The sequence below is a fragment of the Alexandromys fortis genome, unplaced genomic scaffold (genome assembly GCF_014885135.2).
Source record: "Alexandromys fortis isolate MF-2015 unplaced genomic scaffold, M_Fortis_MF-2015_v1.1 scaffold_78, whole genome shotgun sequence".
Taxonomy (NCBI): domain Eukaryota; kingdom Metazoa; phylum Chordata; class Mammalia; order Rodentia; family Cricetidae; genus Alexandromys; species Alexandromys fortis.
In genome coordinates, this window is record NW_026067977.1 from 4,189,062 (window position 1) to 4,209,748 (window position 20,687).

General features: G+C 46.1%; 2 protein-coding genes and 1 long non-coding RNA gene across 3 annotated transcripts in view; 2 read left to right on the plus strand and 1 right to left on the minus strand.

The window, feature by feature from the left end:
* The window catches only part of Dennd2c (DENN domain containing 2C), a 74,800-nt gene extending 69,806 nt beyond the window's left edge, over positions 1-4,994 (plus strand). Inside the window, exons 17-19 of the mRNA XM_050157569.1 lie at positions 747-983; positions 1,662-1,748; positions 3,022-4,994. Coding sequence (XP_050013526.1) covers positions 747-983; positions 1,662-1,748; positions 3,022-3,053 — 356 coding nt within the window. The 3' untranslated portion in view covers positions 3,054-4,994. The remainder of the gene's footprint in view (positions 1-746; positions 984-1,661; positions 1,749-3,021) is intronic.
* Positions 4,995-6,376: 1,382 nt separating this feature from the next.
* On the plus strand, positions 6,377-14,404 carry Bcas2 (BCAS2 pre-mRNA processing factor). Its single transcript, XM_050157568.1, has 7 exons — positions 6,377-6,517; positions 6,607-6,699; positions 9,536-9,606; positions 10,056-10,217; positions 11,256-11,306; positions 12,819-12,899; positions 13,923-14,404. The coding sequence occupies exons 1-7, from the start codon at positions 6,425-6,427 to the stop codon at positions 14,047-14,049; spliced, it is 678 nt and encodes a 225-aa protein (XP_050013525.1). The 5' UTR covers positions 6,377-6,424; the 3' UTR covers positions 14,050-14,404.
* A 497-nt stretch (positions 14,405-14,901) lies between these two features.
* LOC126510854 (uncharacterized) lies at positions 14,902-17,810 on the minus strand. Its single transcript, XR_007594534.1, has 3 exons — positions 17,768-17,810; positions 17,007-17,075; positions 14,902-15,159 (listed from the first exon to the last, which is right to left on the minus strand). It is a non-coding gene; the product is annotated as an uncharacterized lncRNA (long non-coding RNA).
* Positions 17,811-20,687: the final 2,877 nt, after the last annotated feature.

Below are 20,687 nucleotides of genomic sequence, written 5' to 3' on the forward strand. Positions count from 1 at the left end.
TTGCACTTTATAAACTAGGCAGTGAATAATGAGACAGCCGAATAATGACCTCCATAGACAGCCTGAGAGCGGAAAGGGTGAAATACTGCTCTGGAGATGACGATTGGAATTGCATAGCCAACTCTGTCTCTGTGCCAGCTGGCTTTGTTTGTTGGCTGCTGCTGCTGCTGCTGTTTGAGGCAGGATCTCATGCAGCCCAAACTGGCCTCAAAGCTCACTGTATAGCTCCATAGTGTATAGCTATAAGGATGGTCTTGAACTTCTGACCCTCCTGACTGCATCTCCCAAGTGCAAGGATTACAGATGTGAGCCACCAGATCTGGCTGCCAATCAGCTTTTGAAGGCGTAGACTGGTGAAGAGAAGTGGTCCGGGGACCACACTCAGGGGAGGGGGAAGGCAAGAGAAAATCAAATTGTCGGTGACACAGGCAAGACAGGAATCAGGAGGCGAGGGGAGGACAGAGGGCTCAGAGGCAGCACAGAAGGGAGAGGAGCGGACAAGTAGGAAAACAGGCTGCGTTTGCATGAGTCCTGAAACCATAGGTGTGGAAGCCAGGCTGCGAGGCACAGTAAGAGTACCTCGGGAGGAAAGCACAGGTCAAGACAGCAGCCATTTGCTGTGCAGCAAGCTAGAAATGCACACTCCTACGTTTATCCTCGGTGTCCATGGCTCTTTAGACATGGCTTCCATAACTACTGTCAGTTCACAAAACAAACTTTTCTTTATTTCTTTCCTTTTCAAACAGATGTGACACTCAATTCTCTGGTGTCTGAAGCGTTTGTGAGGTTTTTTGTGGAGCTCGTAGGACATTATTCTCTGAATATGACTGTCACAGAGCGCGGGGAGCGTGTTTTCCTGAGGGAGCCTTTCCGAAAGTCCCACACTTCTCGGAGTGTTCGCCACTTTCTAGATCTCTTCATGGAGACACAGATGTTTGCGGGATTTGTCCAGGACCGGGAGCTTCGGCAAAGCGGAGTTAAAGGTGGGTTCTACCATAAACCAGTATCTTCTTAGTTGGTGAACACTTAGAAGGATTGACTAATAGACAAGGGCCGGAGAGATGACTCAGAGGTTAAGAGCACCTACTGCTCTTCCAGTGGTCCTGAGTTCAATTCCCAGCAATCACATGGTGGCTCACAACCATCTGTAATGAGGTCTGGGCATACATGGAGGGAGAATGTTGTATACATAATAAAAAAATAAATCTTAAAAAAAGAATATGTGTAGACTTACAAGGGCACATCTGAGTTACTACAGGAATTATCTGTAATACTGTTTAACTACACTGGTACATCATTGTAGTAAGAACAAGATTAGGGCTAGGGACATGGGTCATCTGGTAAAGGCAACCTGAGTTCCATCCCTGGCTCAATGTGTTGGAAGAAGAGAACAGACACCACTCCCTGACCTCTGACCTCTACATGTGTGCTGTGATATGCATATGCCAATTCCATACACATACATGAAGGCATAAATGTACACAAATTAAGTAAATAAACAAGTAAAAAGGGGTATAGCTCAGGAGTAGAACATGCCTAGCGTGTGCAAAGGCCAGAGTCTGCCCACAGCACTGCCAAAAAGCAAAAGAAAAGAAAGGTTTTATTTAATTGGTTTTCAGGATGGAGTGTTGGACAGTCTCACCACTATGTCTTCTTCATAGGTTTATTTGAAGTCCGGGCTCTCCAGTATTTGGAAACAATTCCTGAGTCGGAACCCAGTGGGGTGAATAGAATTTTGCGGAGTCTTGGTGAGTTGCTTTGTTCTCCTCTTAGATAAACGACTGTACAAGACCTTTGCAGTAAATAAACCTCATCCCGAAAACTCACATTCAATCGGCAATGCAACCTCTAGCTGACTGACTGGACACTGTGACCCTGGGTCCTAATGTTTCAGAAAGCCGGTCACCTCAGATGCTGGGGATTCCCCAGCAGGGTGGGCCTGGGCTGTCTCCCCTAGTGAAGCCTCTAACTAACCTTATGGTAAAACTTTCCAGTTCATGATCACGAAGCTTTTCTAGGTTACATCCTTTGGGCATGCTTTTTAAAAGTGGTCCTAAATAGAAAAATTTTTACAGATATATTTTACATATAATTTAAGGTGTCCATCGACCCCTGATTTATAAAATACCTGATCTGGGGGACTGGGAAGCAGAGAGAATGCCTCACTCTGATTTTGCATTTCCTTATGATGTTTAAATTCCAGTACGACATGAGAACAGCGGTGTGTCCATCCAAACAATGGTATTACACTCCCCAGCTTCGAGCTTCGGCATGTGTGCCTCTGGTTAGACCCTGTCCCTAACTAGCTGAGGGACCACAGGCAAATGCCGCAGGTTATGATTTCATCTGTGCCTTGGGGCTAGATTCGATCAGATGATTATCTTTAGGGACTTTTAAAAAAGTTTCCCTTGAGCTCTGAGAAATCTCCAGAGAGCAGGCCAGGTAATTTGAAACTACAGTTCGAGCTGAAAACCACTTATATTAGATTATGTCTTGAGTTCTTTTCCCCCTCTGCAATTAGACACTCACGGGTTTTTTAGTGGCTAAACACATCAGCTGAAAGCTCTCCATTAGTACAACAGAAACAGAAGGTGGTTAAGAACGAGGCCTTGGCCTCTGGAGGCTTATTTGGGTCCTGGTTAGGGGAGTTTCAGCCCATAGCTGATTGACCCTGATGCTTTTGGGCCTGTGGCATGGTAATACATTATGGCGAGACGTGGGTAGAAGAAGGTAGAAGAAGCTGTTTGTGTCATGGCTGCTAGAAAGCAGTGATGGGAAAGGGCTGAGTACCTGCAAGGGCACACTCATGACCAGCCGTCCCCCCTCTGGGTCGCACCTCCTTCAGGTTCCATTTCCAAGCTTTTACATGTAGGATTTGGGGGACACTTCTCCCCACCACAGTGCTTGACAAGGCCACTGAGCTCGTGAGTGGTTCTGAGTGGCCAGCTTGTTAGTCTCTTGCCTCAGATGTACAACGGGTGAAGATCAAATGAGGTACTCACGCTCTTCTCCTCCTTCCAGGAAGCAAAATGAGATTTCTCCACAAGAAGTGAATGTGTCTTCATTCTAAACACAATGGAAAGTGCCAAAGACAGCATGTCTCCAGGGGTCTGGACGCACTGAAGAGTCCTGCAGAGTCCTTGAGATTGTGGAAGGAGAAAGGCTGCAGACCAACCTGAGAGCCAGTGCGCTCTCTTCTGCTTCTAACTTGGGGACTTTTCATTTGGTTGGTTGGTTGGTTGGTTGGTTGGTTGGTTGGTTGGTTGGTTGGTTGGTCGGTCGGTTGGTTGGTTAGTTGGTTAGTTGGTTGGTTGGTTTTGTTTTCTGAGACAGGGTCTCTATGTAGCCCTGGGTGTCCTGGAACTCACTCTGTAGACCAGACTGGCCTCAAACTCACAGAGATCTGCCTTTCTATGACTCCCAAGTGCTGGGATTAAAGGCAAGTATCACCATGCCTAGCCAAATTATTTTTACTGTGGTGTTTCTCTTTGGTTATTGGTGGCTACAAGAAGCTCATTTTGTGCTTAGTCTATGAAAGCAGTCGTTTCGTACAAGAAAAACACTTGGAAATACTTGGTGTTGCATTTTTGAGAACAATGCAGAGATGAGACTAAGAGAAAAATGCTGAGTTCCAGGCGCAAGAGAGACTTGGTCGAAAGGGAGAGCATTGGGTACACCTTACACGGTTCTTCTCAGGAGAGCATCGAACTGCTTTAACCAGGGGCTGCTTGGACTTTCAGATTCCAGTGTTCCCATCGTTGATAACCCCCTTTTGTCCCATGGCCTATCTTAGAGAATTTCACTCATGTTAGTACCTTAAAAAGGCAGACACCATGCTGGTCCTCATCACCATGGGTCCTGCAGAGTAGCTCGCCTCTCGCCTGTCAGCGTTCTTACACTGTGTGGAATAGAGCCAATGTGAAGATGTCCCTTCGAGGACGTAAGCTACCTGTTTGTTGGCTTCTGGTGTTCACAATTTTCTGCACTGTGGTACATTTCCATATGTCATTTTATTCAAGTCTTCCATCAGCTTCGTGATATTTTGCAAGAAACTGGAGTTCCGAAAAGTTAAGTGATTTGGCCAGTTATGCGCTTCAGACAGAGCTAAGCAAAAACACTTGACTTACAAACACAGAGAAAGCTAGTGAGTCCTACAGATGGAAGCTGGGGCTCTTTAGTGTTATAGCAATGTTTAACATTCTCCATGGAGTATCCCAGAGCAGCCTCTAAGCTTTGTTGGGACTTCAAGCTCTGGGTGTCTTCATGAGACACTTCTTTGTCTGTCTTTGGTGCTGGGAATAGAACCCAGGGCTTGCTGTGTGCTGTGCCCCATTGATTATTCTTACGTTGTTGTAAGTTTTTGTTCTAATTAGACTCAGTATTTCCTAAGCCTATACCTCTTCATCATCCAGATGCTGAAAATCTAAAGTGTGACTAGTGCCTGGGAAAAAGGAGTTTGTCAATGAAGGCGTGATTTTCATTGATAGATGATCATTGTTGTGGCAAATGTCAGTTGTTTTCCTTGGGCTTTGCTAATGGCGTTCCCTAGAATGGAAAAGATTCACTCAGACTAAAGTGCTGTACATTGTGCTGGGCTAGGACTGACTGTCCAGTCCTGTCACGACTACCCATCCATGCGTGTCTGAATGAATGCAGGCAGGCTGGTGCCATGCAGTATGGTTCCTAAGTATGGGTCCAGGGAAAGAACTGGGCCTGTGTCTTTAAATGTTGGTGCCTCTTCTCACACTCCGGTTCTGAAGGAGCCATTGGTTGTTTGAGATGGGAATAGGAGGGTTTGCTGTGGTTGATCTTGGCTGTGCCTTGGGGAGAAGAATCTTACTTCTTATAATCTAAAGCTGCTTCCTTTCCTTGAGTTTGTCGTGTGTTGTTTTTGTAAAGTGTTGTGAATATTGGACATGTTTGTAAAAAGAATTGTTCAAGATTTCTATCAAATGTTTACAGATCTTTTAATGAATAAAGACATTTTAAAAGTCCCACCGATCTCCTAGAGAATTTAAAATAAATCCACTTAGGATGTGTATTAGTTACGTTCCTGCTGCAGTGATAAAACAAGCAACTGGAAGAAAGCTTGTTTGGCTGACAGGTCCGCAGGAGAAGAGCCCATCGTGGTGAGGAAGCATGGCGCCAAGCCAAAGGTATGGAGGCAGGGGAGGGGAGCTCGCGTCTTCAAACAGCGACTTGGAAGCACAGTGCAAAAGCAGTGTGAGGCTTTAAACTCTTCCACCCCTAGGGACTGACTGGCCTCAGCCAGGAGGCGCCTTCTAAACCACCGCAACAGCGCCACCAACTGGGGACCGAGTGTTCACACACCTAAGCCTAGGAGAGTTGTGAAGCGCTTTCACTTAAATCTATAGGCCGCACATTTACATCCTATATCCACCTTAGCCTAACCAGGCTTATAGCTGAGAGCAACTTTCCCAAAGCCCCTAACAAACGAGCCTTGGTTGAATGCACAGTAGGCAGGACATATAGTCCCACATCATTTTTTTGCATTACCTTTTCGTCTGGGAGATGTCTGCCAGCTATAGCCGAGGGCTTGGGAGCCAAAGAGAATCATTATTACCACAAATTCTAAAGGCAAATGATTGGGTTTTACATAGCCCTAAAGACAAAAAACATGACAGCTTTTTAAACGAGGCATCCTGTAGATGTAATTCCAGTCCTGGAAGGGAAGAGGCGTTTGCAGCGCTGGGGATTGAAATGGGGCCCTACCACTGAATCGCACCCCAGCTTCTTAAAGAAGGTGGTTAGATCTGAAGACTCATTTTCATTGGAAACAGGCTCCCATTTTTAGTGTCTATAAAAGAACATTCCCTAAAGGGCCTGCGAAATGAGGATAAAGCAAAGAATGCTAGAAGCTCAATATTACGTCAGTTTAGAAGGGAATTAAATGGTATGGAAAATATGTTTCTCTCTTTTAGTCAAGTCCAGCGACCGCCTCTTGTGAAGACCCCACGCCCCGAACGTTTCTTGCTTTCTCGCCCTTAAATCCCTCTCTCTTCTGCTGTGCGGCTGCTAGTCTCTCCTGCACTGCTAAACCTCCATGCCCAACTCGGAAGACTTGGCTTTCTCTCCCTCTCCCCCATGTCTTGCCTCATGCCTGCCCTATTGTTTTTCTCTTAAACTCTAATAAAATTGTCGTCGGAGCTTCAGAAACACACGCACACATACGCGGTACCCACGGAAAGACAGGCAAGGTGCCAGGCATGCAGGGACGTCAGTGGGTGAGAGCTTGCCCACCACACAGTCCTAAAGGCCCGGAGGCTACAGAATTTGCAAATGTGCACGCGCCCGCACAGAAGAGTCAGCGACGAGTATGACGTCAGCTCCGGGCGCAGGCGCCGTGGGACGGAACTGAGCCTGCGCAGACTCAGGCGGCGCTCGTGGAGCCCAGTGCCGCGCAATGGCGGGCACGGGCTTGGTAGCCGGGGAGGTGGTGGTGGATGCGCTGCCGTACTTTGACCAAGGCTACGAGGCGCCCGGCGTGCGGGAAGCGGTGAGTGCGGGGGGGGGGGTGTGTGCGGCGGGGCCGCCCGAGGCACGCTGCCCTTTCCCGCCGCGACCCAGGTCTCTTCTCGTTCTTAGGCTGCGGCCCTGGTGGAGGAGGAGACGCGCAGGTACCGGCCGACCAAGAACTACCTGAGCTACCTGACAGCCCCGGATTACTCCGCCTTTGAAGTAAGTGCGGTGTCCTGAGCCCCGCGCCCCGACCAGGCTTCCTGCCGAATTAGATTTCGGATTGAGGGCTTTAGCTGTGTGAAATAGACATCTTCCAGGTTTACTGCTGCTTGATGCTCATATTGCATGTCATGTAGGGATCAGTTGGTTCAAAATAGCCAGATGAGCTTTCCGCAGGGTTCATATTACATTAACCCGAGAACTGCTTTATTGGTTTCTCTCTACAGACTTGTTTTAAAAAATATTTTGGGTTTTTTTTATTTTTAGTAGAGCCCCTGGTAAATTTCACAAAAGCATCCTTTATCCTTTATTGTCTAAGGTCCACTCCAAACAGGTAGGAATCACGGGATTTTAGTATTTATAATCCTAACTACTTGTACTCTTTGCAGCCACTGGAGGGAGATTTTTGTACCAAAACTCAGATAGTTAGCGGGTGTGTGAATCCCGAACAAACATGTCGAACTGCAGACCATTTTAAATGCGACAGGTGCAACCAAAATGCCACTTAGTTCCTAATCACATATCAGTTACAAACTTTCTACCCTTTTCAAATGCAACGTGATTCCTGCCTTTATAATTAGTGTTCTGGTTAATTTAATCCTGTCTTTTTGGTTTTTCGAGACAGGGTTTCTCTGTGGCTTTGGAGCCTGTCCTGGCACTAGCTCTTGTAGACCAGGCTGGTCTCGAACTCACTCACAGAGATCCCCGCCTGCCTCTGCCTCCCGAGTGCTGGGATTAAAGGCGTGCGCCACCATCGCCCGGCTAATTTAATCCTGTCTTACTAGTTGCTAATGGTGTATTGGACTGTCTTCCCTAGCTCAGAAAACAGTCCTATGAATTACATAACTGTTGATTTTTATTCTTCTGTCAGTTAACTTGGGTGTTTTCAAGGCTGTAGCTCAAGCTCCTGGAATTCACCAGGACAGGGCAGCTTTGAACTTGAAATCTTTCTGCTTCAGGTTTGTGGGTGTTGGAATTACAGGCACCACATCCAGCTCTTGATGTAGAAGTGTGTGTGTGTGTTTGTGTGTGTGTGTGTTTAGACACAGTCTCAAAGTGGCATTGAACTCAGTTGGTACCCTGGGATAACCAAGTACTGCCAATCTCTTATCTGCACCTCCAACTGCTGGGATTAAAGGCTTGACCACCACTCCCAGATTTGATGTAGTTTTGATTTGCATTTTCTGATAACTGGCTGATTTGCCTGTCTGCTTTCTATGGTACTTGTCCTTTGATGTTTAGGTTTTCCTAGTCTCTATAGATTGTGGATATTAATCCCCTGTGAGATGAATAGCTGGCAAAGACTTTCATTCTGTAAGGTCTCTTCACTCTGGTAATTGGGGTTTTTTGGACCATACACATACATACATGCACACATGGTTTCTTTGTGATAACCTGGCTGTCCTGGAACTCCCTTTATAAACCAGGCTGGCCTCAAACTCACAGAGATCCGCCTGCCCCTACCTACTACGTATTGGGATTAAAGGTGTGCACCTGTCGTAAAAAAACTTTTTAATTTGTTGTAATTGTACGTATGAATTATTTTTCTTTCTTTGTGTGTATGTGTGTTTCAACATAGGGTTTCCCTGTGTAACAGTCCTAGCCATCCTGGAACTAGCTCTGTAGACCAGGCTGGCCTCGAACACACAGATCCACCAACCTCTGCCTCCTGAGCACTGGGATTAAAGGCGTGCACCACTTGCCCAGCTTACCACGTGGATTCTTGTTGCTCCCTAGACTACTGGACTCCTATCAGAGAGTGCTTACCTGTGTCTGTATTTTGAAGCATCTACTCTTCATAGAAATGCTGTCTGTGCATCCTGAACAGAATAGAATGTATTGCACACTTTTAATCCCAGCACTCAAGAAACAGAGGCAGGCAGATCTCGAAGCTGCTGTTTTAAACTGGAGCATGTGGGATTTACACTGTGTCAGACCCCAAGGCACCAGGGGCTTCCTGAAACGTTTGGCAGATTCAGTAGGATTGAGAACAGAGGGAGAAGAGGGGTTCTGAAGGGTGGCACCCAGATCTTTACTGCACTGTCAGTGACTCTGGCCAGAGGCAGCAAACTGTTCCTTATGTTTTTTTCAGGTCTGTCTGAAGTTGTTGTATTTTATCCTTTACCATCTATACTTGATTGGTTAACATAGAAGCCACATTCTTCCCCAAGAGAGAGACAAAGACCCCCTCTCTCTGCTATTAGTAAATCTAACCTCTCCGATTTTATAGTGCTGCAGTGGCCAGCGAGTCTTATCTGACCCTGAAGGGTGAGGGTGGTCTGAGCTACCTGTTGGAAATCCTGGGTGAACTGCGAGGAAAACCGATGGTAAATAGTTGGGGAAGTCGTTAGTCCACGGCTACTCCTGCACTTATGCCTAGTGCCGACAGAAGGGCTGTAATCTGCACTGCTGTGAATTCAGTGGTGGGGACTGGCAAGGGTTCTTCAGGTACCACTCCTAATTTAGGAAAAAGGAATGCCAGGGCACAAGTCCCAGACCACCTAGCAGGTAGGCAGTGGTATACTTGTGTGCAAATATTGCTATTCTTTAAAAACAGGTGAGGAGGCTGAGTGGTGGTGGCGCACGCCTTTAATCCCAGCACTAGGGAGGCAGAGACGTGCGGACCTCTGTGAGTTCAAGGCCAGCCTGGTCTACAGAGTGAGTTCCAGGATAGCCAGGGTTATATAGAGAAACCCTGTCTCAAAAAAACTTATTTAAAAGAAGGGGGTTAGAAATTGAGAGAAGCAAAAGGATCCATTGTAATTAAAGTATGGAGTCTCAGTAGACATTATCTTCAGCACGATCCTGCCCTGATTATTTGTTGTTTGTGCACCAGACGGACATAATGAGAAATGAATTTGAAAGACTGGCTGCCCGACAACCAATCGAATTACTCAGCATGAAACGGTGAGTGAGGAAGGTGGCTGAGGTTGGGAGGAGTCCAGCTGAGTAGGCAGTGAGGGTAGAAGATAGTGTGTGTGCTGTAAACATGACTGCCACCTTTTTTAAAACCAAAATGTTAGCAAATATAATATTTTTAGCAACTTTACCCAAGATGGGTCATGGTGACAAGCAGGGATGAGAGACATCAGGGTCTCTGAGACGTTTTAGGTTATTTAACTAGTTCATATTCATGGAAATCTTTTGGTTACAATATGCAGCTGTGTTTTATTTGTACATTAGTTTCTAGGGTAATGGGTTTCTTTACTGCCTCAGTCACTTTTGTCCATGTGTTGGTAGGGGTCGGTAATTGGTTTCTTTATGTAGCAGGTGTATATCCATGGGGAGTCTAGTGGAAGGAGTGATTAAAGGCTTGGCAAGATATGTTGGCTTATTTATTTGTTGTATAATTTCAGATATGAACTTCCAGCCCCTTCCTCAGGTCAAAAAAATGACATCACAGCCTGGCAAGAGTGCGTAAACAATTCCATGGCCCAGTTAGAGCACCAAGCAGTTCGAATCGAGAATCTGGAGCTGATGTCACAGCACGGGTGTAATGCCTGGAAGGTGTACAATGAGTAAGACACATTGGTTCTGAGTTTTCAGTGTCTTTTCATAAGTGTGCTCTGCACACACTCTAAGTACTTCCCAGCATTTGGAAAGCTGAGGTGGGGGGCTACCACAAAGTCGGGGCTTGTCTGATTTATATATTGAGTTTGAGGTTATCCTAGGCTTATATAGCAAAACCCTGGTTCCAGGATAACAACAACAATTATGCTAGATTTGACTTGGGGATGTGTCGAACTACACCAGTGAGATGCTGGAGTCCTATCTCAGTTCCCTAGGGCTAAGCTAGCCTCGTTCACATAACTAACCCTGCTCACTGACGGTATAAGAAAATGAGCTCGGAGGGTGATTGACAATGCAGTCATATTTATGTGTCGTGTTCTTTAAAGTCCTGGTCAGGATGGTCCCTCACCTGTAGTCCAGCAATGCTCAGGAGGCTGAGATGGGGGATCACCATGAGTTCCCAGCCAGCTTGGGCTATAAAAATAAAGTCTTGCCAAAAAAAAAAAAAAAAAAAGCCAGATGGTAGTGGTGCACACCTTTAATCCCAGAACTTGGGAGACAGGCAGGCAGATCTTAAGAGTTTGAGGCCAGTCTGGAACAGAGGCTGAGGCAAGAGGGTTTCCCCAAGTGCAGGAGTTCAGGACCATCCTGATCCGCATAGTGGGACACCCCCTCCAAAACACAAGTTCTGAGAATTTAAGAACCACAGTGGGTGGTGGTGGCACACTCCTTTAATATCAGCACTTAAGAGACAGAGGCGGGTGTACCTCTGAGTTCAAGGCCAGCCTGGTCTATAGAGTGAGTTCCAGGACAGTCAGAGCTACACAGAGAAACCCTGACTTGTTACTAACATCAGTATCCAGAATCAAGCTGTCAGTGATGTGTTGCGTTAAACAAGCTTTATTTATGAATTATCTAACATACTAGACACGGAGATCCCAGGATGTAGTATTTTAGGCAGAAAAGCCTGACTTTGAATAATAAAAATAGTTCAGTTTTCGTTGGTGTTACCAGATTTCAGAGTGTATGTGCTCTTCCTTCCTTAGAAACCTCGTTCATATGATTGAACATGCACAGAAAGAGCTTCAGAAGTTAAGGTAAGTTTTTTATATTTGAGTGAGACTTAGATGAGCCCTGATAGAGCGGGGGAGGAAAACCACTAAGACTACAATATAGTCCTGTAAAAGTAAATAGCTAATCCACTTTGGATAAGCAGTTAATTTTTAATTGTGTATTGCTGTCAGGGTGTGTAGAATAATTACCTTTAAGAAACAGAAATTCATAAATTCTAAATGGTAGATAGCTAGCAAGGAGTAACAAAAGTCAAAGTTTATATGTCGTGTGTATTTGAGGGAAACTTGGGTTAGACTTTCTTGATGTTTGCTGTTTTATGAGCAGTGGGTTGGGAAGCCCCTGAACAGTTCATAGATTGAGCCAGAAGTGTGGAAGACAGCTGTAGCCCCAGTGCTGTCTAATGGGGTTTGTACCTGAGGGTACCTGGTCAGAGGGGGTCACGTGGAACAGTTGGCAGGGAAGCCTGGGAAATTGGCCTGGCCTCCAACCAGAGCTGCCGCTCCTTCATAGTTGGAAAGAAGAGTTAGAAAGAGCCAGACATGCCGCACCGGAGAGCCTGCTCTTTGGTTAAAGGGCTGGTAGACTGTGGATTGGCAGGACCAAATGGCTGGGTAGCATAGAGCTTCACATACACCGTGATATATTACAAGTGCAAGAAATTGTCTTCATTTTGGATTTATATTTTTAAGTTGATTTGGTTTTCGACAGTAGATCATTTAACAAATAGCCATTTAATATGTACTAACTGATCTACTGGGGCCAGCATCTGGCACTGAGTTTGCTGTACCTAAGCGGAGGTAAGAATAAGCTTGAAACCTGAAAGCACGTTTGTGTTCTACAACTCATAAATCTGCAAACTTAGAAAGAACACCTTGGGACATTCAGGGTAACACACTCTGCACACACATGCACATACAGGAAAGAACCTAGATAAGTCTGAAAGAGAAGGTCTTTATTTTGGCTCACAGTTGTGGAGAGCTGAGGCTGAAAAAGTGTATCTGTTAACAACCTCGTTAGGGACAGATGCCAGCCTGGTCCAAGGGATCACATGACAAGAGACAAGGTGGCTGCATGTGTGTGTTCCAGTCTCTAAAGCCACTAGTGTTCTGTTTTTGGAATTCTGTTCTGATAACCCTCTCAAATCCAAACACTTCTGTAAAGTACACCTCTGGGCACGGTAATTGGACCGGCTTCCACCCCCTAGCACTCAGTGGTGTGAATGTTAGACAGGGGACATTGGAAGTGCAATAATCACTGAAACTCGCACAGCCATTGCCAGGGAAAGTGTGTGGAAGGAGGGATTTGTAATCTGCATACTTGTTTGTAGTTAGTTGGTATTTTGTTTTCTCCCACAATAAGCATATTTTCTGAAATTTGTAACTGAAAAATAATTAACAGAAAGTTAGTTTCTCGGATTAGTCTATAATTGTGTGTGTGAACCCTGAAGAGTTTAAAGATACTTTCTGTATTGTTTTGTTCTGTTGGTTTTTATCATATGTTATAATGTCATTGGGTTGTATAAAATATTTTTACAGGAAACATATTCAAGATTTAAACTGGCAGCGAAAAAACATGCAGCTCACAGCAGGATCTAAATTGAGAGAAATGGAGTCAAAGTGAGTGTATAATTCACCGTGTCTTAAGTTGTTTAGTTCTAAGAGCAAGAACTACGATTACAGTAAGATTCACGTGGGTGCTGCGGGAATCAAAGAAAGGCTGTTTGTGTGCCCGCCGGTTGCTGAGGAAGGCCATACAGAGTAGCCGGAACTGCAGACAGGGCAGAGCTACTGCTGAGTGGTGCGGTCTCAGCCCCCAACCTAAGGCTGGTATTCTTGTAGGAAGGGGAATCCCATACTTTGCCTAACTTGTTTGTGCTTTAATTTGTTTATCCCTGCTAATGCATATTATTTTTAAAATATTCTTCTACATATGCTTACATGTATCAGTTTTAGAAAGGCCTAACTAAGTTGTGTGTGGCCATGAGCACCTTACTCAACATGTAAGAAATTAAGGAAGAAGGATTTGAGCTTAAGGCCTGCCTTGGCTACAGAGTGAGAGAGACCCCAAAAAGAGAAATTAAATACCCTATACCTAGTGATGTTTGTATGTCATTCTGTTTTTCTCTGTTCCCCTTCCTCACCCACACCATCCCTTGTCCCTCTTCCCGTCTTTAGTGCCATGGAGGGAGGGGAGTCCACATTTTTCTTCAGGCTTGTGCTTTTACATTTGCCTTGAGATTATTAACAGGAAACAGTGACCTCCTTTAGTCTATGAGTTTTGTTTGTTTTCTCTCAGTCCTGGAATCTTGTCCTCCATTTTCTGAGACTCTGCCCTGTTTTCTGTTAGTCTTCCATTACTCCTTCCTGTCTCTTCTGTCTTAATTCTTTTCTATTTTGCCATTTCCTAAGGAGAAATTGTCATGAGACAATTGTAGATTCATTTATGATAATAAAAAATAATGCAGAGACATCCTATGTCTCTTTGCTGCTTTCCCATAAGTGGGCTTCACTTTTTTTAAACAGAAAGTTAAAAATGTTAGTGCCCTGGATGAAACTATATGTTTAAGATAAACTGAAAGAAATTTGCATGAGGTCATTTTTCCTTTTTTCTTCTCCTTTTGGTTTTTTTCCCTCTCCTAGTTGGGTATCCCTGGTAAGTAAGAACTATGAGATTGAGCGGACTATCGTGCAGCTGGAGAACGAGATCTATCAAATCAAGCAGCAGCATGGGGAGGCAAACAAGGAGAACATCCGCCAAGACTTCTGACCGTGGGCAAAAGGGAGGAGAAGAGGCCCCTGCAAACCTGAGGCCTGTGGACTTCCTCAAAGCCACTGTCGTGCTTAGGTGTTTAAAGCCTGGGTTGTGTGTGCTGTTGTGTTGCTTCATGTGTGTGTGTCTTAGCAAAATAAAGGTTTGCCACAAGTTGCTATTTTTTTAGCTATAAAAATCTGAGTTTTCAAAATGAGCATGACTTTAGAATGATCTTGTCATATTTTGTAGCAGAAGTCCTTCTTTTAAGGCTTCAAATTTTGTAACGAAGCTTTATTTAAGGCTTCCAACGTGCTCGGGAAACTGGGCACTTGAGTGTGTGTTTTTGTTGAATAAAGTACCGTTGTAAGCATTTTTGTGGGTGGGTACAGTGAACTGTATTAATGGTTCTCGTGAGTGTGGGGCTTCCCTCTGGGGTTCTACGATAGAGACAGGACATGCTTGGTGTTAGGGAATGAGTTGGGACAGGACCTTCTCAGCAACCGATGGCCTCTGTCTTCCTCTCTCTCCTTGCTGTGGTGTGTGGTTCAGGGCTTCATACTCCTCCTTGAAGACAGTGTAGGCCACGAGACACACCACCCTGATGCACAGCCTTAGTCAATGTCACACCAGGAAGTGAGCTTGACGATGATGCTGAAGTGATGCAGCCCCAGCCACTGGTGTTCTGTGATGCGCTGACCATCAGAGAAAGAGGTCACTCCAGAGTGTAATCCAGCCGCTGGTGTTCTGTGATGCGCTGACCATCAGGGAAAGAGGTCACTCCAGAGTAATCCAGCCACTGGTGTTCTGTGATGTGCTGACCATCAGGGAGTCACCCCAGAGTGTAATCCAGCCGCTGGTGTTCTGTGATGCGCTGACCATCAGGGAAAGAGGGTCCCTCCAGAGTAATCCAGGCTCTGGCAGCAGAGGGGAAGCCGGCCTCTGATGGACTGAACCTCCAGCCCCTTCAGAGGTGTACTTATTGATTGTAAGACACGTTCCTCATACTGAAGCCATTGAGATCTGTATGTTCTCTAAAGAAAAACATCACACTCCTGCAACTTCAGTCCTTACTGTGTAGTGTTCACAGTGCCCAACATGCAAGACGCTCCAGGTGTTCCAGGACGGCTGTGACCAGTCATGCAATGAATGGAAAACTTCAGAAAAACTACTCGGAATCATAGAAAACAGCCCCTGTTCTCTGCTATGATGTCTTCAAGGTCTAAGTACCTCCAACATAACGACTGTTAGGCAGAGGCAGGTGGATCTCTGAGTCAGAGGCCAGCCTGATCTAGAAAGGGAGACCCAGGACAACCAGAGCTGCACAGAGAAACCCTGTCTCAAGCAAAACAACAAAAAAAGGCGTGTAAGTGGGCATCGCTGTTAAAGGTGCGACAGGCAGCCTGCTCCTCAGCGTGACCCTGGATGCCCTTGTCATGTTTCACCACCTTGTCACGCTTGGCAACTTCAGGTGCCATGTCAAAGCCACAGTGGACACGGGTAGGAACACGGAAGGCCACACTAATGAGTTTCCCAGCTCGGTCTGGGATGACCATGCCCACAGCCTTAGTGTCAGTGAGTGCAAGGACGTTTCAGGCACCCCTGTGTTTCCCAGAGAGGCCATCTGCAGTACTCTGGGTGGTGGTGATGGCACGAACTGTAGTCGTAAGTCCCTTCTTGGTGCTAAAATTGTTAGAGATGACCTTTGTGGGACTGGGGGAGGGGAGCTAAGCAGTTAGTGGTGCAAGAGACTTTGCTGAGACTCAGCTATTTGTCCTACTTATGGTTCACACCCATTACAAACACGGGGGGGGGGGGCAGAGGTGCCAGTTGAAGCTCCACCCTTCAAGTGGGCCTTGTTCTCCATGGTGGTGCAGAAGCCAGTAGACCCCACAACACACTTGGCATTTGGGGTGGCATCACTGCTGGAAGATGGAGCTGGCCTTCCCATCAATGTCAGGCTTCCCATTCTGAACTGGACTGCTAGGGGATTTGCCGTGGGTAGAATTGTACTGGACCGTGTACACCATGTATTTGTAGTCAATGAAGGGGTCATTGATGGCAACAATATCCACTTTGCCTCGAGTGGAAGGCAGCCCTGATAACTAGGTGTGCTCAGTACAGCCAAATCCAGTCACTCCGACCACACCATCCTGTGTTAGGGACTAGGCTGGACTGCACAAGAAAATGCTGTCTGGAATGGGGAAGAGCAGAGAACCTAAGCGTTTTCTTTATCAGCAAATGTTTTAGTCCATTTTTGATGTCGGCCTGACTTGTCCGTGTGGCATCTAGAAAGCTATGGCTGAGTTGACAGTGGCTCCTTGACAACAAGGACTGTTCAGGCCCTGGAGTTGATTTGTGATGGTGTCAGGGCCAGAGGAAACTGATTCCCCAAACTCCACAGGGAGTGCATGTTTGGAAGACAGCCTTGACTTAGCTCAAGCTGGACTGTAGAAGGGTTTCTGGCAGTTAGGTAAAAGCCAGCGTTCCTCAGTAATTTGTGAAGCAAGTTTAGCCAAAAAAAAAAGTTTCTGCTGGACTGTGATGGCACACGCCTTCAATCCCAGCACTTGGAAGCAAAGGCAGGCAGATATTTGTGAGTTCCAGGACAAGAGATACACAGAGAAACCCTCCCTGAGGAGGTTGGGGGGAGGAGAAAAAGTCATGTCCCTTACCTCTGGCAGAAGGGACATCAGGCTCTTCATGACATATACCTGAGGTTGCATGTCAAAGCCCATGCTGGCCCCCAGGTAACCTCAGTCCCCTAGTCATGCATACTTGTTACACACATCAAACCCCGTCCTGACCCTCTCACCACCTCCTCCACCCTAAACTCTCTACAGCTTCCCTCCCCTCATCCTCCTGATTTTTCCACACCCCGCTTTCCTGGCCCTGGCCACCTCTAGTCTGTTTCTCTGCTCTGGACTCTTCCAGATGCCTCTGGCCATCCTCTCTTATCCACAATAAAAACATACCCCTGATCGTGGTGTGCCCATTCTGATGGTTTCCTTATTGCACCGCTCAAACGCAGTAGGAACCGGGGACTATTTGGAAAAGCAATCAAGATCAGAACACTGGAAGCTGAGCTCCATGAGCGAGCCTGATGAGGGTTTACACAGCCAGCAGTGTAACGATCATTATGGAGTTTCAGGTGGGGATAAGGACTCTTAGGAACCGGACCAAAGGCCACCGCTGCAGCTTTGTGGAGGTGTAAAGGTAACAGACTAATGTAGGCAAAAGTCAAGGCAACCATGTTACAGGTGTTTCCAACTCTTTGAAGCGGGTTTTTTTTTTTTTTTTCAATAAGAATCAAGAACAACACACTGGAGCAGAAATACTGGGAAACCCTGTAGTTTGGACAGAGCATGCTGGAAAATACTACTAAGGAGTGCACAAATGCTAGACAGCGCTATTCAGGAAGAGTTAAAAAAAAATCGAGGGCTGGGACTTGGTGTGAGTTTGAGGCTGGCCTAGATTACAGAGTGAGACCCTGTCTCAAAGAAAGTGCTTAGAAAAGGACAGTAGAAAACAAACTTGTGTTGAAATAGGAGCGGCAGGACTGCGTCCCCGGCACCCGGCTTCCCTCACGGCTAGGTTATGCCCCGAAATAATTACACAGAAACTGTATTCTTTCAAACACTGCCTGGCCCGGCTAGTTCCAGCTTCTTATTGGCTAGCTCTTACATATTGTTCTAACCCATTTCTAATAGTCTGTGTAACTCACAAGCTGGCTTACCAGGGAGGATCTTAACCTGCGACTGTCTGGAGCGGGAGAATCATGGCGACTCTCTGACTCAGCTTCTTTTTCCCAGCATTCTCTTCTGTCTACTCCGCCTACCTAATTTTCTGTCCTATGAGGGCCGAGGCAGTTTATTATAATTAATCAATGTCCTTCCTCCATCAAACTTGGAATCGATTTCCCATTATGGGCTCAATGGAAACACGGTATATCAGTTTAGAAGACTTTAGGAAGGGTCCTTGGGCACTGGCTGCACTGAGTCATCTAGGAAATTGTTTCTCTGGGGCTTTCCTCCGTATTCAGTCATCACGGCCTTCAGAGACTGTCGAGGTTGCCATGGGCCCCAGTCCACTAGCCCTACCCCCAGCCCCGAGTGCAGCTGCCACTTGCTCTTGTCCTCGTCCTGCCGGTTCTGCTGAAGAATGCTAGAGTTAGGGGTTGTAGAGATTTCAAAGAAAAAGCTGAGGCCCTCCGCTGTCACTGGGTTTCGTGACCCTCAGCAGCCCCTGATGGTGAAGCATGAAGCTGGGAGCCAGGCCAGAATTGCAGTGGAGGAAGAATGGCTGCCACGTGGAGATGGAGGCAGCAGCAGAATCAGAGACTGGCTGTGTGGCCTGCTACCAGCAAAGCCAGAGGGCGCAACTATCCAAGTCCTCGGGAATTCACGTCACACCAAGGGGAACCCCATTACGAGTCACCGAGCAGTGAGTTAATGTTAGCGCTACTGAGTTTCTGTTTCTGAGGATTCTAGTCAAATCCTCCCTTTCTGGCTCCTATTGCGGTTGGGAATGGGAATGTTCGGCCTGTGCGGCTGTGTCTTGGAAGTAAGTAACTATTGATTTTCAGTGTCTCAGAAATGGGAGTGCTGACTACCGGAGGGAATTTGGAGCAAGGGAACTAGTAAGACTCTGGGGACTCTTGGAGATGAACGAGTGCATTTTGCATTATGAAGTAGACATCTGGAGCCAGAATGTGCATGAATCTTAAATGCTCCCTCCAGAAGTCCACGGGTCAGAGGTTCATTCCACTGGCTCTCAAGGGTTAGTGGAACCTTTAGTGGGCGGGGCCTAGAATATAAACATAAGGTCATTAGGAGCACGTGCTTGATGGAGATATTAGAACCATAACCCCTTCCCTTTCTTGTTTTGCTTCCTGGCATCTGTGAGGTGAGCAGCCTCCTATACCTTCCTTATCTCCACTGACATGGTGGGTAATCATCATAGGCTCAGAGCAACTGAGCCAGCTGTGGACTGAAGTCTTGAAAACCATGAGCCAAAATAAATGCACTCCTTCTTACGAGCTGTTTGTCTCAGGTACTTATCAGGGCAGCAGGAAGCTGACTGACAAACCAAACAAGATGGGGAAGCTGTGGTTCTGTTGTATACTGTTGTTACTGTCACGAGTAGCACACCAAAGTGAACACGCATCGAGTCTTAACCCCAACCAACCTTTATGTTCAGGGAAGATCTCTTTAAGTTGCCTGGGCTGGCCCTGAATTCACCTCCTAATTATATATAGGCATCTATCTAGAGAAGAGGCATGCCAATCAATGGGACACAACTTACAAGCATCCTTAATCGAAAGACACAATCAGGCCAGTGAGAAGACTCTGTGAGTAAAGGCCCACATCCACGTTCACAGGGCGTCCAGCCTCTTTTGGGCCCCCTACCCCTTTAAAGTGTTAATGGAAAACTGAAGATTTCCAGATAGATAGCTGCCACAAGCCTCTATCCTGAAAGAAGAAACAAATCAAACAGGAAATACGGAGAGAAAACCATTTATTGTGACTACAGCCATAAGCTGTTCTCTCTCTTTTTTTTTAAATAGGAAAGGGAGGGGCATTTTATTTTATTTTTTTCAAATATTTATTTATTATATATACAATATTCTGTCTGCGTGTATGCCTGCAGGCCAGAAGAGGGCACCAGACTCCATTACAGATGGTTGTGAGCCACCATGTGGTTGTTGGGAATTGAACTCAGGACCTTTGGAAGAGCGACCAGTGCTTATTTCCTGTATATGGTGAGTTATCTGTATGTACACCTCTATGCCAGAAGAGGGCACCAGATCTCATAAATGACTATGAGCCACCCTGTGGGTGCTGGGAATTGAACTCAGGACCTCTGGAAGAGCAGCCAGTGCTCTTAACCACTGAGCCATCTCTCCAGTCCTCACTGTTCTCTCTTAAGACCACTAAGAAAAACATTGGGGTGGGGAGGGAGAGAATCCTTGATGGGCAATGGATGGTGGTGGCACATGTCTTTAATCCCAGTGCTCGGGAGGCAGAGACAGCAGGATCTCTGGGAGTTTGAGGTCAGTCTGGTCTACAGAGTGAGTTCCAGTACAACCAGGGCTACACAAAGAAACCCTGGCACTGGAAAAACTGAGGCAGGAGGATCACAATTTTGAGGTCAGTTTGAGTCATACAGCAAGACCTTGTTTCAATGGCAGAACTTTACATCAGAGTGGAAATTAAACTTAACTGATCGAAGTGTGGCGGCAAACGCCTGTGGTTACAGCTACCCCAGAGGCTGTGGAAGGAGCACCACAGGTTAGAGGCCAGTGTAAGCAACTGAACAAGATGTCGCAAGGGAAACTGTAAAGGACTTGTGGAAGTTGTGGATGTAGTTATTGGTGGAGCATTTGCTTAACATATGCAAAACTAATCATAAATAAGTAAGCGGATAACCAGGCTGAGACAGGTGGATTACTTGAACTCAGCAGTAATCATAACAGAACTCGATGGGAACCTCCCAAAGGGTTCCAGATTCTTCTGCCCAGAACAAGGAATTGGATAAGATACATGGATAATAGCCAGGAGAACAAGGATATTTATTTTTTTCTTTTCTTTTCTTTTTTTTTTTTTTTTTTTTTTTTTTTTTTTTTTTTTTTTTTTTTTTTTTTTTTTTCGTTGCTT